We start from the raw sequence: 17,672 nt of genomic DNA, 5'->3' as shown, positions 1-17,672 counted from the left end.
CCCTTTTCCACTTGGCTGGATGGTCACTTTCTGCTTTTCTTCCCATCACACTGTGCTCTAGACACAGACTAAACCATTCCGTGGACTTCAGCATCCCCCCGACCCAAAGTGCCTGTCCAGCCCCTGGAGGAATGCTAACTTTGGGGCACAGTATTATCGCAGCTGCTCCTTCCTGTCACAAGTTCCGACCGCCTGGCTCGATCATGCCATCCGACACTGCCTATGGATGGCTGATGGTTCAGCGTAAGTCGCACACAGGCAGAACTTTATTTCATCTAAGAACTCTACAATGAAGCAAGCCTTCTTTCTAAGACCTAAAGACACAAATTCCCAAAGTACTAGTAAGAAACAGATGAGTTTAATGAGCAGCTTCCGTGTTCCTCTGCCCTGGGCAGGAGTTAAGGAGTTAAGGACAGGAAGGCGTCTGATGGGGCAGCTGCGCACTCGCTGACCTCACTGGGGCTCATTTCAGCTTCGCAAACTGGGTGAAATGAAAACTCAGTGTGTTTCTTTCTCCCTCGAGTATTTGTCATTCCAACAGGTTCCCAGGCATTGCAGGAGGTGCAAACGAACCATCCGGGGTGGGCAGCTGACTCCAGCGTGTTCTTGGAGCCCACCTTAGCCCTATAAAAGGTGAAGGGCGGACATGCTGGTTCCTTCTGGGCAGCCAAGTCAGAAAGATTCTTTTTCTAGAAGGTGAAAGGGTTAATTAGATGCCACGGGCTTTGAGACTGAGAAAACCCAGCCTATGCACTCTTGGGGCACAGAGGCAAAGAGGAGGGCAGGAGACCCTTCCACGCAAAGTTTGCGGAAAGGTGGGTGCTCCTGTTACACTGACCGAGATGAGAATGTGTGGAGCGTGACAGGCATTGAAGACCCCGGCCGAGGGTCAAGGAAACCGAGCTGAAACACTCACCTTCAGCAGCAGGGATGGATGGAGCTGCCCTTTGTTCTTCTCGCAGCAGAGACACAGCTCTCCTTTAGAGACGGCCAGGAAAATGGGGCTTCCTTTCTTCTCACAAGGTGAGCCCACGTGGGAGGCAAGTACAAAGAAGGTCTCTGGAAAAAGACAGTCAGAAAAATGGGGTGGTCCTCAGCGCAGGGAGGAAGACTCTCTCTCTCTTGTCTGCATGATGTGTCGGCCCCTCCCCTTGGCTCTGAGTCAAAGCCCCCTTGTTCATTCTGGTTCAAGCTGCCTCTTCTTTCAGGAGAAACTTTCCAGAAAGACCTCTGTTGGATCTGGTCATCGTTACAGACTCGCCACCGAATTCCTAGTGGCCCTGGTGGTCGCTGGGCTCCTCCGCCCTGCTGCCTCCCACCGGCTGGAGCTGCAGGCGTGGGGCAGCCTGAGCTGCGCCCCACAGAGGAAGGCCTCACCCTGACCGCGGGGATGGAAAGCCCGACCACGACTGAGAGTCACCTGGGAGAACGTAGCTTTTATACGGAACAGCTCTCAGCGTCCCAGAGTCCAGGACCAGGACTTTGTGATCCCCGTCATGGATACTGAATTTCTCCGGACCTTTGGCCTTCACTCTTGGACCTAGGTCAAATCAACCAGTTATCAACACTTCAACATTTCACACTGAGAACACAAAACTCAATCCTTCCTGGCCCACTGCCGATGGTCCCAGCCTCAGCCCTCCCCTCCGCCTGCAGGCTCGGCTACCGTAGCCCCCTGGGGATGTCTTCCACCCTAGGCCTTCTGCCTTGCTCCAGATAAGCAATTTCGCATGTATGTAAGCACGTGGGCCCCCACTTAGACACATGGGCTCAAATCCAAGCTCTGTCACTTGCTACTTTAGGACTTAGAAGTTCCTGAATCTCTCCAGACCTCCATGTCTTCATCTGTGAAATGGGGGGGGGGGGGGAGCTGGGTCGATGAAGGGACAGTGGCAGAGCGAGGAGTGAGAGGCGGAGGCCGGACGCCCCCGGGAGCCCAGCACCGTGCCAGACTGAGCTGGCACTGCCGGCCTCCCACGAAAAGCTGCAGGGCTCGCGCCTGGCCCTGAAGGAACCTCGCTAACAGACAGGACCAGCTACAACAGTGGTCAGGCGGCTTCCGAGGGCCCGGCTCCTGGGGGTGCATTCTGGCCATTCCTGCCTAGAGGTGGGGGCCACACAGGGAGCCTTCCCTACTGGGCCTCTGACCGGGCAGGTGACCTGCCCCTCAGAGAGGTGCTCAGGCCCTTGTTTGCTGAAGGGCAGGAGCCCGAGTGCAGGCCAGTGACCACCATGGACGAGTGGCTGTAAAATGCTCGACATGATAACACAGTACCCACTGCACCGGGTGGTTCTGTAACTGAATTACCTTCCGTAGGCGATTATCACGAGAGATGAAATCTAAGGTCTCATTCTCTGCAATCAAGACAAAGCCTCTCTGACTGGACTCTCAGCTCGGAATGTCCTCCTGGCCTCCTCCTGCGTGAGACTAGGGGGGGGGGGGGCTTCTGCTGACTCCCCTGCTGCCTCCTCCCTGAAGCCCTCCTTGGCCCCTCTGCACGGGCCGGCCTCCTCTCTGGGCTGCACAGTTCTTTGCACCCATCCATGCAGCACACGTGTCGGCGTCCTTGCCTCATCTCCCTGTGGTGCTGTAACCCCCCGGGAGCAGGTCCTCTGCCTGACTTGCCCACAATCCTCCTCAGCCTCCGCCTAGAGCCCCAAGCATCGCAGACGCTCGGTGCTGATGGCATGGATGACCGGCCCCAGCGAGATCCTACGAAGCCCTACAGCGGGGCCAGAGGAGACCGGTGGTCCTCAGCTCTGCTCACATCAGACTCTCCTCCGCAGCTCTTCCGGGCCCCAGACTCCTGAGTTCACGGACGGATGTATGTTGATTCAGAGTCATTAACTAGATTAGCTCTAAGCCTTCCAGCTTCTCAAATGTTAACCACACCTACAGACCCTGCCTTTCTAGACGCCCAGGTGCTGTTGATACAGATGGTCTGAGGACCACTCTTTAGGGGTCACCATCCAAGGCAGCAGTTCTCAGTCTTGGCTCTACACTGGAAATCACCTGGTGGGTGATGTTTTAAGCCCATGGGTGCCTGGGCCCCACATCCCTGAGATTCTGATTCGGTTGGTCCAGGTTGAGACCCACGCGTGCTATTTTTAAGAGGCCTCATTTCCACCACTACCACTGTACATCTTTAAACATTTCTTAAATCCGTTCTCCCCTTTTACCTCTGGTTCCCTCCTATCATGCTCTGTCTCAGGCCCTCATCACCTCCTTCTCAGGCCAGCGCAGTGTCCTCTGCACTGGTGTTCTTGCCCATCTTTTCTGATCCCAAGTCCTTCTCAAGACCACTCTAGAGGTGCACTGGAGGCCTTCCACCTGACCTGGGCAGACAGATGTTATAGTAACTTCAAATTCCAGCATCTGTCACATACCGTCTGTGTCACCTGGGACAGGTAACCTCCCTCTCTTCTTCAGTTTCTGCCCTGAAAAGTGGTGCTGTTAACCATTTCCCCATGGGGTGCCGTGAGCTTCACGTGGTAGCCTGTGAGAAGGGTTCTAGCTCAGAGGGGCCGCCATGGTGCTCAGTGGTGTGGGTTCCTGTGCGCCCCCTGCTGGCCACGTTTCTGGTTTTTATAAGCACTGTGGGGCAGGCCGGGCTGCCAGCCTCGTGGCAACAGTCAGAAAAAAACCCCTGGAAGGTTTCTAGGCTCAAAACCTTTCTCCTCCTGTGCCCTCAGCACGCGTATGTTGCTTGTATCTCTCTGGAAAAGCAGAGGCCCACCTGAATAACCCTCCTGGGATTTGCTTCTAAAGGTAATGCTTCAGCCGGGTCCCAGCGGCCTTAGGTGTCCCCAGCCTCTGACTGTCCCCCTCCCCTAAGAGAGCCCAGTGGCCCATCCCCCACCCCATCCCCACCCCTCCCCAAGTTCACCAGTTCCCTGGAGGGCCTTACTTGAGTGGGCAGAGCTCACGGAGGTGAGGCTGGGGCCCAGCTCCAGGGCATCTCTGGAGGGATCTGGGATCAGAGACAGTGAGGTTAGCACCCGCAATTGGAATTTTCAGGAGCATCCGGGGCCCTTTACTGCCTTACTTCTTTCTTGTGTGTTTTGAGAAACACTGAAGCACAGAAACCGTCATGACATCAGAAACAGCTTCCCTGGTCAAAAATGGCAGGAAATGGAGATGAAACAGAGCTAGCTCGTGTCTGAAGGCAGAACTCCCTAGAGCACCTACTTACTGGCAACATCTGCATTGCATTCATTCAGAGGGCATCGTGCAACTTGCCTGTTTTACTTTGAGAATAATCTGGAAGATTCTGCCCCCGTAAAACATTCAGTGTGAGCAATGCCTGAATGAAATGCCTGGTTGTCACCCACACCACTTTTGCACATTGACAGCACGCAGAATTGTGGAGGAAGAAAACCCAAACCCTGTGCTCTGGGGCAAAGGTTCTACCCAGTCTTGGCTTTGCTACTGCTGGGCTGTCGTAGACAATTCCGCGTCGCTCCACTCCGGGCCTCATCCTCCCCTGTCCCTGGAGATCTGACAGTCTGCGCTTCCGAGACGCAGGGGGGCTGCACCTTGCTGGGGGAGGTGGGGTGGCGCATGAGCTGACAGCTCAGGGATTTGGCCTCTTGAACTCCACGCATTAGATCATCATTCTGGTCAAATGGGTCATTGGGTCCTCATTGTCCCCCTTGAGCCAATGCCCAAGTGCAGGGACCACTCAGAAGCCCTGAGCAGGGGTCATTTTCCCAACTCAGCCCCAGAGGACCCCTTGTCCACAGGGCCTTCTCCTCCCTGTAGGTCAGTTGGAAGGAAAGAGATGCATTTGGAGGATTCAAAACCATCCAGTTGGTGAGTCAGGACTTCAAAGCTCCGAATCTTTGGATGAAGATGATCTGTTTCTCTACCATGTACTACACCTGGACACCTGTGGCAAAGCTTCATTCACCCCTCAAGGATTTCTCCCTGATTCATTTTCCAGAGAAGTTCTCAAAGCTCACTTACCATGCACGGTCAACAGTGAGGAACTGGGTCTGGGCACAGTATCTCAGAAGGTCCTGCTTCGGGAGTTACTCTTGGGCCCTGGGGTGGACATTTTTAAGAATCTCACCTTCTGAGCAGCACTGAGGATCGTCTCTTTCCTGGTCTTCAGAATCCATAGTCACACCTGGGTTCTCCTCCAAAAAGGACATTTTCAATGTGATGAAATGACTCAACAGGAACCTGGGATGAAGGAGAGGACCTGAGTGGACAGGAAGGAGACTGGTTATGGCATCTTCTGACCCCAGGAGACCTGGCTGGACACCCCTAGTGCCAAACAGACTGCAGAACTTGCTCTCTGCTTGGAAGGCCTCCAGGGCTGGACCGTCCTCTTCTACCAGTCCTCCACTGATGTCTGCCCCTCCAGAACAATGTTTACCAAACTGTGGATCACGATCTCATTTTTATGGATCTTAACATTTTAGCAAAACAAACTAGGGAGCAGGGTCTAGCTCTGTGGTAGAGTACATGCCTAGCATGCATGAGGTCCTGGGTTCAATCCCCAGTGCCTCCACTAAAATAAATATTTAGATAAACAAACAAACAAACAAAATTACACCACTACCACCACCACCACCACCACCACCCCCACCACCACCACCACCACCCCCGCCAAAGGGATAAAAAGACAAAATAGAAAAGTCAAAGTATATTGTTCTAATCCTGGGACTGGCAACCTACAGCCCACAGGCCAAATCTGTCCTACCGCCTGTTTCTAAATAGTTTTACTGGAACACAGCCACGCCTGTGTTTACATGTTGTCGGTGGCTGTTCTCCACAACAGCAGAGATGAGTGAATAAAAGACAGGTCACCTGGCCAGTCACGCCTCTACTGCTTACTGCCCCAACCTTCTTAGAAAAAAGTTGCCAACAGTGGGGATTGAGGGGTGGGTAAAGCTCAGTGGTAGAGCTCACGCTTAGCAGGCACGAGGTTGTTTGTTTGTTTTTTTAAGTAAAGTTAGTTTATTTTACCTGTAGCTCTTCCAATATAAACTGAATATAAATGCTGATACTGAGAAATATTAGGAAGAATTACTGATAGATGTCAGAATACCAACCTCAGGACCTCCACTAAAAATGTTTTTAATTAAAAAAAAGAAAAGAAAAAGGTTGCTGACCCCCTGCTATAGTCTAATTGTGGCAAAGAAAGGCAGTTTCTTTGCAGCCTCTTGTCATGGACAACTGAGCCTCCAAAGGTCCCAGGAGGTTCAGCTCCCGATGGCTTGGGGCGGGGCTGACACAGGACGCTGAAAAGGCTTGGAGGAGAGAGGTTTCCAACACCCTCCATTGTACAGATCACAGCCCACTCGCTTCACGAAGAACTTCCCCCAACAGCAGTTCAGGACAACAGAGCGAGGGAAGTGGGCACGAACGGTTATTCCCATTTTACAGATGAGAATCCTGAAGGTAAGTGGCTTCTCAAGGATCACACCACTTTCCAGGCTGCAGAGGTAGACCCTGTGCGTGGAAACCCAAACCTTTGAGAATGGCTTAGGAGAGAGGCCAAAGGAACCTACATGGTTCTGCAAAAAGTAAAAATGACAAGACAAGGAAGAGCCCCAGGACTGGCAGCAGGGAGAGTGGGCAGAAGGAGAGGAAGACCGTCGGGCAGCTCTAGGCGGGGCGGGGAGACGCGCTGGATCTTCAAGGGCACCGATATCTACTGTTTGATCTTAAGTTGTTTGCTGTTTGGTTGCACCCCCTAAACCCACAAAGCACGCCTGCCCCTGCAGTCTGGGGGACAGGTCAACGGACACGGAGGATTGGTGGCACCTGAGAAGGCAGAGAATTTGGCAGCCAGAGGACATCAGAACAAGAGACAGGAATGTAGGTACCCAAATCCATGAAGATGCTGCCGGAGGCCAGAATGATGCCCACAGGCTGGAGGACCTGGGGATGTCCCTGTGAGCAGCTTATGGAATTTGCCGTCCATATCAAGATAAATGTGGGTGGCTTCCTCAGAGCTCCTTGAAGGAGGAGTGCTTTTGGCCATTGAGACCCATCTCCCTCCACCCAAGACCACTCAAAATATTGTGTTCCAAGACCTCTTTCCGCAGACCAGCACTTTCTAGACTCTGAAATCAGTCTTTTCAGCCTCCAGAGGAGGGGCTGGCATTATCAGGGTTGGCAGGGTCTGCCTGGGCCTGGAGCAATGCCCGCTTATTGGCAGAATCTCTGCTAGGAGACATCGGGCTGCTGCTGGAGCTGACAGCAGCATGGTCTGGGCCGATCTCAGAGGTAATATTTAGAAATTCAGGAGATCCACAGCGGGGTGTGTTTCTGATGGGGAAACAGCAAGGCAGGTGCCAGCTGCTGCTCTGCGTCCCTACCTGCATCAGATGGCTTCCTGAGTCGGGGGTGAGGACCACTCACCTGGGGCAGGGATCCCTGAGGTCTGCGGCTCTGTCTTAGGCTCCTGGAGCTCTGTTGTTGTCTGCTCTGGAGGGGCCGAGTTTGAATAATAGTTTGGAAGCAAAGATGCAAATGCAACAGCAGCATTCCTCTAGCCAATAATTGATGGTATCTTAGGTGATCAGTCATCGCCCATTGCCTGCCATCTTCCATACCAAGAATACAAAGAATTCCCGTGGGCAGCGTCACTCTGCTGAGGACTGTGCACATCCAGTCAACACACTTCACAGCACTTGAGACAGACTGTGTGGCTGCCAGTCCAGTCTGACAGTGACAGCGTAGGAAAGAGGAGACAGGGTCCAGGTCAGGCAGGGGGCCTTGGAGGTACAGGGAAGTCCCCGTCCTCATGCCGTTCAGGAAGGTGGGGTCCCCACATCCCAAAGAAAAATGTCCTTCTTTCGTCTGTCCTTCCAATGCACTCCAGAATGTCACTGACACCTCCCGCCACCTCTTCTGTCCTCTCTTCTTCAGTGATGACATGCAGAGCACCCCCATGGGACCATCCTTGAGCAAGTCCACCAAGGACAGGCTTCTCTCTACAGCCCGTTGGTTATTCACTTGCAACTTCTTGCATGTTGCGTTGCATCTGCTCACCAGTTCCTCTGTGTGATTGTGCCTCCCAGTACCAAAAACCTGGTCAAGACAGAGGAAAATCCACAAAGCCAATTCAGATAGTAGCTTCTGGGCCACCACCACCGGCATCACAACCCAGGGACAACGGCGACAACCACTGGAGTCAGCCTCGGTGCTCTCGCCGCGCAGGGTGTGGGCTAAGTCCACTGCTTGCCTTATCGCACCTAACCCCCGGGTGATCCTGCAGGTGGATGCTGGCCGCCCTGCTTCCCAGACAAAACGCAGTGCAGCCTTAGAGGTTCGGCAAATGTACCCGCCATCGCGTATGTAATTACGGGCAGCACAGGACACGCGCTCGGGCCTTTCTGAGCATGTGGGAGCTCCGTCTCTTACGTGTGGTTACAGACTAGGGTCTCTTCTTCCAGTCTTGTGGTTGTGGAATGTGGTTGGCACATTATTTTGTATCACATCTTTCCTGCTTAGCAAGTGTCCTGCCGTTCTACTCCATATGATATCTTGAATGTTATTTCATCAATACATTTTTACACTATTTTTAATTTCTGCAAGGTATTTCATTATTTGTCTAAAAACATGGAAAGAGATGTTACTCTCTTAACAGCCAAAATAAAGCCCTAATTCGTCTGTTACATTTCTAATAAGGAGAAGTCTCTATTTGGAGAATTTCTTGATAAACCTTTGGGATGGGGATGAGAGTGATGAAGGAAAAGATGACATAAAGATAAAACAAGTCCCACCAGTCACTCAATCGCCTTCTAGGAAGCACTTCTGTTGTGCTGGGTTCTGGAATGAGCGAGAAAGCCCGTGTGGGTGCAGCCCAGCATTGCTCTCAGGGTGAGGGCCGTGGACACGGGTGGGGAGGGGCCGTGCTGGGGTGGATATGAAGTCGACTGGCAGAGGTCCTGCTCCAGGGAGCCCCAACACGGGGAAGCAAAATGAGAGCCAAGGGCTACCCCTGACAGTGCTTCCCTCTCGCATCTCCACCCAGTAGCCCGGGTGGGCGGCTGGCCTGAGGACACCTGAAGGCTGCTTGTCTGCTCACTCACCCTTCGGTTTCGCTTCGGAAACCTAATCCCATCTCTGGCCTTTTTCCAAACATCAGCCTACTTGTCTTACGGGTTATGTCACTTCTGCTCAGTAGCTTGACGCAAGGCCCACATGTTAACGAAAACGATTCTTTTGGAAATTTTCAATCTTACTTTTTAATTAGTATTTTATAATTCTCTTTAGTAAGAGAGCCTCAGTGGAGATTATTTTCATCTAAGAAATGTTAAAACTCAAAGACCATGGTCTGGAGATATTGGTTAAGATGGCTAGGGAAAAAAGGTAATACAACAGGCTGAATGCATGTTAACAGTGGGTGCTTCTGAAAGGTGGGGTTAATAGTGATTTTCTTCTATTTTTCTATACTTTCCAATTCTCTGCGAAGGCCTTATGTACTTTGATAACCAGGACCTACAATAATCTGCCCCTGGCAAGTGCAGTCTGCTCATTAATGAGGGAGGTCAGCTCAAAGAGAAGAGAAAGGTGTCAGGGTGGGGACCCAGGCTCTGGCTGGCGGGAACCTGGCAAGAACCCAGCTCCACCAACTGCCTGGGGCCCCGGCCTGGGCTTTGCTGGGCATGGGAGGAACAGAAAGAAGAGAGAAACTCCAGGACCGGAGACATCCAACAATCCACAGAGCTGAATGAAGACAGTCACCTCGACTGTGCTGAGGTTCTGTGTCCCCTGGGTCTCCTGACAACAAGGCAAAGTCCTGCAGAAAACCAGCTCTAGGCGCCCCTGCTGCAGAGGAGAGCGCTTACGAGCATGCGGGGTCCGGGCCACCTGGATCCCTAGTGGGCAGCTTACAGTTCATTCACCCAGAGCCTCCTCATTTAGTACATGCCACGTGCTAAGCTGGGTGCTGGCAATACACCAGGAATCAGTCCACCTTGACCCCTGCTCTCAGGGCGCTCTCAGTCCGGGAGCACCAGGCAAGGGGAGCGAGAGAAGAGGGCGTTTTCAGCAAAGAAAATGGCGAAGCCAGGGCCCAGGGGCACGGGAGAAGCTGGCCTATTCTGGGCATTGCGAGTCCTGTGTGGCTGGAGGTGAGGTTGAGGACCTGACGCAGAACTTTCTGGGCACAGATGCCATACGGATGCCTTGGGGTTCAGGGTCCTTCAGGCAGGAGAGCATCGCTTCAAGTTTTTCCTTTTATAAAAATGCTTTCCTTAATGGCGGGGTGAAGGCCAGATCTAGGAAGAGAAGGACTGAGCTGGGGGACGAGTTAGAAGGCTGAAGCCAAGGACGATGAGGGACACTTGAACTTGGGCAGGTGCAGGGCCTGGAGAGAAGCAGGTGCCTTCCCGAGGTCTTGAGGAGGCAGACTCTAGGTCATAGGCACAGATCCCTCCTTATCTCTGGACTGGAACAAGCCATCAGCCCCAAGACAAAACGGGAAGACAAATTAAGACAGAGATGGGCTTGGGACAAGCCCTGGAGGCGTGTGGAGTTCAGGGTAGACAGTGTGACACTGATTATAACCAGGAAAAGTGTCAATCCACATGTATGTAGCACTTAGTAGGGGTGTTTACCTAAGAGAAATAATTAGCCAGCATTGTAATTCACTAGAGTTTAGTTTGGAGGGGGTTTTAATATCAGATTGCTAAAGTGTAAAATCAGAACCAAATAAAGAAGTTAACAGAAAGGCAAGTATGGCCCCCAGATGTCCCCCATGTGGACGCAGAAGTCTGCTGGGCCAACCCCACTCCGTGTGCTGGCTGTGTAGAGTGTCTTCAGTGACTCTCCAGTGTAAATACAAGGACAGCTCTGTAGAAGCCTCTGGGGACACTTCTCTGCAGATTTCCAGGCCAAATCCAAATGCTTCAAGAACCAACCCTCACAGACATGCAAATTAGGGCAGAAAAGAAACTTTAAAGAAGTCCAGAAGACATACTCTACATGAGAAAACAAGGGGGATCTGAGGGTGATGGAAATTTTTCTCTTCTCTATGCTGTTTTGAAATTTTCTCAATAAGCTTTGAATTGCTTTTATGTTAGGGAAACAAACACGATACTTACGAGAAATCAGGTTCATGAAGAAGGGGAGAAGGTTTTCGAGGTATTTTGCCAGATGTTTCGCTTCCATGAATCGTGTTAACAGAAGCTGTAGTAATAAGACCAGCGAGACACTGTTGTTGCAAAATCAAGGAAACCCACATCACACCACCTCTTGGCCTCCCAGGCCAGTGTCTCAACCGAAGACACATGTTGTGGTCGATTGTGTGTCACAAACTAGAATGACGTGGTGAGAAAAGGCAGACAAAAAGCCCTCTGATTAACTCATGGCAGCCAACACAGACAGCCCCGGTGGCTCCACAGGGCTAGTCTTAAAAGGCAGGAAGATGTGGACAGCTTCTGCGACCACAACAGGAAGGACCTTATGCCCTTAAAGGATGACATTGAAATTATGCAACCCCCACTGGTAACGCCCTCGCTCAAGGGAGGTGTCATGCAGGTGGCTGTTAGGGCAAGGCAGGTACTATGGTATCTGACAAGGGAACTGGATACAAAATAGACGAAGAATCAAAACTAAATATGGAACTCTTCCGTAACGATGCTAAGACCCAGTAACAACGGGATGGGTGATGTTCACATACACATCCACCAGGCAGTTCTCTGCCATACAAGCTGGGTGTCCCACAATTCAACTCAAGTTTAATGCTATCTTCCCGAGACAGCGTTAGACCGCACAGGTTAAGGGCTCAGTCCCACAAGACCCTCCCAGCCTGCTTCAGGCACCAGTTGCAAGTCACAGGTCCCCAGGTTATACACAGCTTCCGTCCGACTTGGCTACAAATCAGGAGTTCCCACGACCCCCTCCTTCGATTTGGTTCGATTAATTTGCTAGAGAGGCTCACCAAGTTCAAGGAAACACTTACATTTCCAAGCTTATTAAAAGATATGATAAAGGATACAGATGAACAGCCAGATAAAGAGATACATAGGACAAGGTCAGGGAGGGTCCCAAGAGCAGGAGCTTCTGCCCCATGGAGCTGGGTTACATCACTCTCCTGGTGTAGGTGTGTTCATCCACTTGGAAGCTCCCTGAACCCCGTACTACTGGGATTTCATGGAAGCCTCCTCACGAGGGCGTGCTCAATTACTAACTCCACTTCAGCCCCTCTCCCCTCTCGGGAGGATGGGGATGGGACTGAAAATTCATAGCCACTAATCATGGCTTGGTCTTTCCGGCGACCGGTCCTCATCCAGGAGCCCACCCAGAGCTGACTCAGTAGAACAAAAAGATGCTTCTGGTGCTCTTATCATTTAGGAATTCACAAGGGTTTTAGGAATAGGGGGCAAAGAGCAATATATTTTCTATTGTCTCCCATCTTCCAACTCAATAAGACAAACTGCCAAATTTTTTTTTATGGGCAAAAGATTTGAACAGAAACTACAAAAGAGAGATAAATGGTCAGTAAGCACATGAACAAATGCTCCACATGGTTAGTCATCAGGAAAAAGAAACTCAGAGCCACAATGAGATGCATCTATGTACCCACTTAGATTAGTCTAACATTAAATAAAGCAAAGAGTACTGGCAACGATGTGAACCACTGGAACTCACACACATTCCAGGAGGGAATACAAAATAGCATAACCATTATAAAGGACTCTGGCAGCTTCTTACAAACTGTCAAACATATACTTACCAAATGATCCCGCAACTCTGGTCCTAGCTACTTAACCAAAGACTTGTGTACAAACATTCATAATAGCTCTACTCGTAATTGTCAAAACCTGGAAACAAATCAAATGTTCATCAGCTGTCAAATGGATGTGCAAATTATTGTACATCCATACGGTAGAAAACTATTCTGCAAAAGAAAGCGATTAACTACTGACAAACACAAAAATATGGTCGAATCTTAGAAACATCATGTCGGGCAAAAAAAGCCAGACACAAAAGACTACACTGTGTATGATTCCATCTACACGAAATTAGAGAAGGGGCCAACTGAAGCCTCAGGGTTGGAAAGCAGGTGAGTGGCTGCCCGGGGAAGGGGTGGGAGGCTGGCTGCAGAGGAGCATAAGGGAACTTCAGGGGGTGATGGAAATATTCTATGACTCAGCTGAGGTATTAGATTCACAAGATTTTTTATTTGTCAAAACCCATCAAGGTGTACCTTTAAAAATGGATTTTTACTGTATGTAAATTATACTTCAATAAGGTTGAGAAAATAGAGATAAGTATGATCTCATTTAGGCATAATAAAAAGATGTATGTGGATGTGTGTTCCATGTACGGCATGAAGAGGATGCCAACCAACTGAGGGCATGGTTGGCGCAGATCAGGGGAGTGCGTTTGGGAAGAAGGATGTGTAAACCAGGACCTGGGCCTTTTATCCTACAAATTCTGTGCTGGTTGAATTGTGTGGAAAAAAAAATTAGAAGAAAAAGAATGAGGAGGAGAAGACGGAACAGAAGTGATTTGTCCAGGGAACACCAGAGGCACGCAGGATTCAAGTCCAAGCTTTCTGACTCCATGTGTGGATGTGACCCAGGTCCCAAGAAGGATTAAAGGCAGACGCTCTCCATCATCTGTTGCTCATTTTGATGGCATGCAAAACCATGTCCAAGGGCCGCTTGGAAAATTCCTAATTGTGGAAAACATTGCTCCCTTTCAGTGGAAACACGTAATGCTGTGGTTTCTGATTTCAATTGTTAAATAAATATTTGTCATTTTTACCAATAACTTCTTCCCAAGAATAGAAAGAACTGTCTTTCTGCTTCCTCATCCTCAGCTGTCGCTCCGGCACAGGCAGTACCCACGGACTCACCTGCCAGTGCTGTCCGCTAAGTCCGCAGCTCAGCCCTTCCTAGTCCCATCAGGGGTGGTCCTCTGAGCATTCTAGAATGCTGCAGCCTAGACCTCAAAACACTCTGCATCTTTAGTTCCAAAAATATGAATCATGGCAAATTTTATATCAACCATCTTTTAACGCGCAGTAACTGGGCACCTCTAAAAATGTATTTTCAGTTTTAGAATAGTGCCTGGTACATATGGCACTATTTACGGTAGCAATGAATCCACATGGAGCTGAAACAGCAATGCCAAATTTCTCTTATGACACTCAGGGGGTTTTGCAGGGGAGAGAAGGAACGAGTGGTTTTTTTCCCCCTATTTCTTTACTGAGTTTACTGTCTCTTTGCTAACATCTGGAGCAAATCTTGGACTGGTGAACCCGAGGCGTTCCCCTGAACTGTGGCTACGTGACCACTAGGTGGCAGAAGAGAGCCTGTTGCCGGGGGCTGGGGGCGGGTAAACAGCCTCGCAGCCCGACGAAGTGACTCTTGGGGATTTGTGACCCACAGCTTTCTAGTAAACGTAGAATCTGTTTCTTAAAGCCTCCAGAACATGTCTACCTCGTGATGAAAAGACTATACTTCAAAAGAAAACCGTGGCAAACTCATTTTAAACGATGTTTCCAACATGATGTTCTCAACATGATGTTCTCAAGGCAGACACCTTCCAACAAGGAATTTACCGGCTCTCGGGAGCCTGGCTTTGCTTTGCCTGCAAACTCACTGTTCTTAAATCAGAATAGAGCCAAGACGGCACCTCGTTCACCCTTCAACTGCTGAAATAATATGCAGGCTTGTCTCTTTCATTACTTCCTATTGGCTTATCTCTCTATGGGGAGAAATAACCAATATGACCAATTAGCCCAAATCTGGGAATGGGGAGCAGGGACGCCTTGGTGGCAGGGGAGAATCTGAGAATTTCACTAAGGATTGTCTCGACACACACCCACTTCGCATTTTCTTATGCCCTTTTCCAACTGCTCTCCTGAGCCCCCTCTGCCTCCCACCTCCCAAAACTACCCCAGGAAATACTGGTTTGTGGATTTACGGAGGGCCAGGTGACAATGTCAACGTGACAGCTTTCTAAAGGAGTTTCCGAGGGTAACCTTGATTCCACGTAAGGCTTGCCCATCAAAGCTGCAATTCCGCAAACAAGAGCCAGACAACCTTCCCAGAGGACTAGAGCAGTCTGCCGCAGGGTGGAGAGAAGGGGGCCCAGGGAGAGCCTGCCCTCCAGGCTGAGCCCTGCGATGGGTGAATGACAAACACCGACATCTGTTTAGACACCTAAGGGAGCCCAGGGAAGCTGCAAGCCTTACGGAAACTAGAAATTACAAAAACGGTAGCAAGAAGTGTCTGGACAGAAGCATACTACGCGGACACAGACACACACTTTCTCCCGTGGCCCCGGGAAAGTTCAGAAGAACACCTAGAAGCTGCCTTTAGTCTATATCTCAGCAGTGAGAGAGGCTGTGGGCCTGAAAGTCAGTGGTTGGGACAAAAAAGACATAAAGCATCCTGCAGTGAGGAACGTGGGGACCAAGACCAAACGACCAGAGACCAGCCGGGGCCAGAGACAGCACAGCAGTTCCCAGCAACCACCGCAGACTCGCTGCTGGCTCTCTGCCAACAGCTCTTTGCTGTGAAGACCGCTCCACATCTTGGGAGCCCCCCTAGGAGGAAGAGGGGAAGGGTAGAACCCTGACCTGGCTGAGTTTAAACCTAAAGGGACTGTGAAATTATTGAATTGCCTGAGTTTACTTGAGAGAATGAAAAGTGAGGGTTTCCATAAGAGATTAAGGAGAGTTACGCAAATAGGAGGGAAGTTCTGCTTGTGCTCCGCTGAGTATGTCCCCGGGGGCACGGACTCACTCCCTGGAAAATGGGCGGAATCCGAGTTCTTAGCAATGGGACGCAGGCTGACTTCTATTTCCTAACTTGGCACAGAGGGCAGGGAGATCACTGTTAAAAGAAGGAAGTGAGCCCCAGAAGCCAGCTCAGTGATCAGCATGCCATTCTCTGCGTTGACATCTCTGTGAGGCAGGTCATGGGATCCCATTTTACAAACGAGGAAACTGAGGCTCAAGGCAGTTAAATGACCTCCCCAAAGTTGCTGGTGGGGAACGGAGCTTGAACGTGAACCCAGCAGTTCTGCATCTCGAACCTGCCCTCTTTGCATCACACCTCACTCCTACTGCAGTGCATGAAATGTTTGTCTCAAATCAGAAATAACAATAATAAAAATAATAACAACTTAGATGTAACTACCACTCCCTCCTCTTACTTCTTGCTTATATTTTCAACACCCCATGCCAGGGTAAATTTCAGCCGCTTAAAAGTTAGCCATGGCCTTGACATCCAGCAACCATCCTTCCAGGAATGTATTTCCATTTCTTTATTTGTAGACCTGCACTGTCCAATATAGCGGCCACTCACCGCCACATGGTTATTGAGCATGTGAATGTAAAGTACATACATGTAAAGTATAAAACATGTAAATTATGTAAACATAGAGTATAAAATGCACCTCAATGTCACAGATGTGGTATGAAATAAAGAACGTAAAATGTCTCACTGATTTTTTTTATATTGATTATGTGGCCAAGTGATAATATTTTGGATATATCAGGTTAAATAAAATACATTAACATTAAGTTTACCTCTTTCTTTTTACTTTTTTACTGTTTTAATGTGGATACTACCAATTTTTTAAATTCCATATGTGGCTCACCTTTGCAGCTTACAATTAAGTTTTTCTCAGACGGTGCTGCTCTATGAAATTAATTTGATATCTATTACGTGATCCTTCATTGATTATTTTCCAAAGTCAGTGATTCAACGGAAAGACAAAAGGTTCCCAAGACCAAGGTTTTGTTTGAGTTGATTTTTGCCGGTGGTGTTTTTTTCCAAATGCTTTCTTGTTGCTGTGTTCCAGTGGCTCTTAGGAGAGCCAGAAGTCAAAGCTTGAGAAAGTGCAGAAGCTTTGAAGATATGAGACCCTGGTTCATATTCTGGTTCTACTTCCTATTTATGGGGAACTTAGGCCAGTTACTTAACTCCGCCTGGATTATACCCTGCAGGAAAGGAAGGGCAAGAATAGCTGATGCTTAAAGATGCTGAAAGGATAAAATGAAATAATAAGTATGAAGTGGCTGGTACCCACTTTGTTTTATAAATACAGCCCTGCTCTTCTCCCTGACTGCCCTCATCCTCGTTTCGAGTCCACTCCTTGAACTATATTTAAAATTCACTTTGTAAAGGCAATCAGTGTATGTGGGGAAATTTGAAATGTAATAAAGCTGTAAAAAAAAAAAAGTGCGAAACTGTGCTTAGAGAAGTGAACTTCTAGCTGATTTGGGGAAAGCATGGTCATCTGTGCTGGATGCCTCGGCTTCCCCATCTGTGAAAGAGGGAGAAGGTTATACAGCAGTAACGTTTGGAAGCCTTAGAGGTGGGGCCGGCTGTGGGTGTGGAGGGCGACTCCAGGGTGATCCTGCCCCACCCACTGAAGACCTGACAAAGGGACATCACTGGGCTCTGATGGGGGGGACACAGTCCCTGACGCGGTGGTCACTTTAACTTGAGTTTCTCCCATTGCTTTCCATTCTTTTTTTTCTTTTAATTGAAGTATAGTAGATTTACGATGTTGTATTAGTTCCTGGTGTATAGCATAGTGATTCAGATATATGTGTATAGATATATATTCCTTTTCGCATTCTTTTTCATTATAGGCCATTACAAGGTATTGGATATAGCTAGACAGTAGGACCTTGTTGTTCATCTATTTTATATGTAGTAGTTAGTATCTTTGAGTCCCA

The 17,672-nt window shown here is 49.5% G+C and overlaps 1 protein-coding gene across 6 annotated transcripts in view; it reads right to left on the bottom strand.

Annotated features, from left to right (window-relative positions):
• Positions 1 to 339: 339 nt before the first annotated feature.
• Positions 340 to 17,672, bottom strand: part of IL37 (interleukin 37) — a 107,582-nt gene continuing 90,249 nt past the window's right edge. For 5 of the 6 annotated variants that reach the window (XM_074354650.1, XM_074354653.1, XM_010959136.3 and 2 more), the window contains 7 exons: positions 11,068 to 11,152; positions 7,376 to 8,047; positions 5,073 to 5,204; positions 3,909 to 3,971; positions 1,421 to 1,540; positions 917 to 1,059; positions 340 to 689 (listed from right to left, as the gene is read on the bottom strand). In XM_074354650.1, the coding sequence (XP_074210751.1) occupies positions 399 to 689; positions 917 to 1,059; positions 1,421 to 1,540; positions 3,909 to 3,971; positions 5,073 to 5,154 (699 nt within the window). In that variant the 5' untranslated portion in view covers positions 5,155 to 5,204; positions 7,376 to 8,047; positions 11,068 to 11,152 and the 3' untranslated portion in view covers positions 340 to 398. The remainder of the gene's footprint in view (positions 690 to 916; positions 1,060 to 1,420; positions 1,541 to 3,908; positions 3,972 to 5,072; positions 5,205 to 7,375; positions 8,048 to 11,067; positions 11,153 to 17,672) is intronic. The other variant, XM_074354652.1, reaches the window with a different exon arrangement.

Source organism: Camelus bactrianus, chromosome 28, assembly GCF_048773025.1.
Source record: "Camelus bactrianus isolate YW-2024 breed Bactrian camel chromosome 28, ASM4877302v1, whole genome shotgun sequence".
NCBI lineage: Eukaryota > Metazoa > Chordata > Mammalia > Artiodactyla > Camelidae > Camelus > Camelus bactrianus.
Note: the sequence above shows the minus strand (reverse complement) of the source record. Positions and strands in the feature narration are given on the sequence as shown.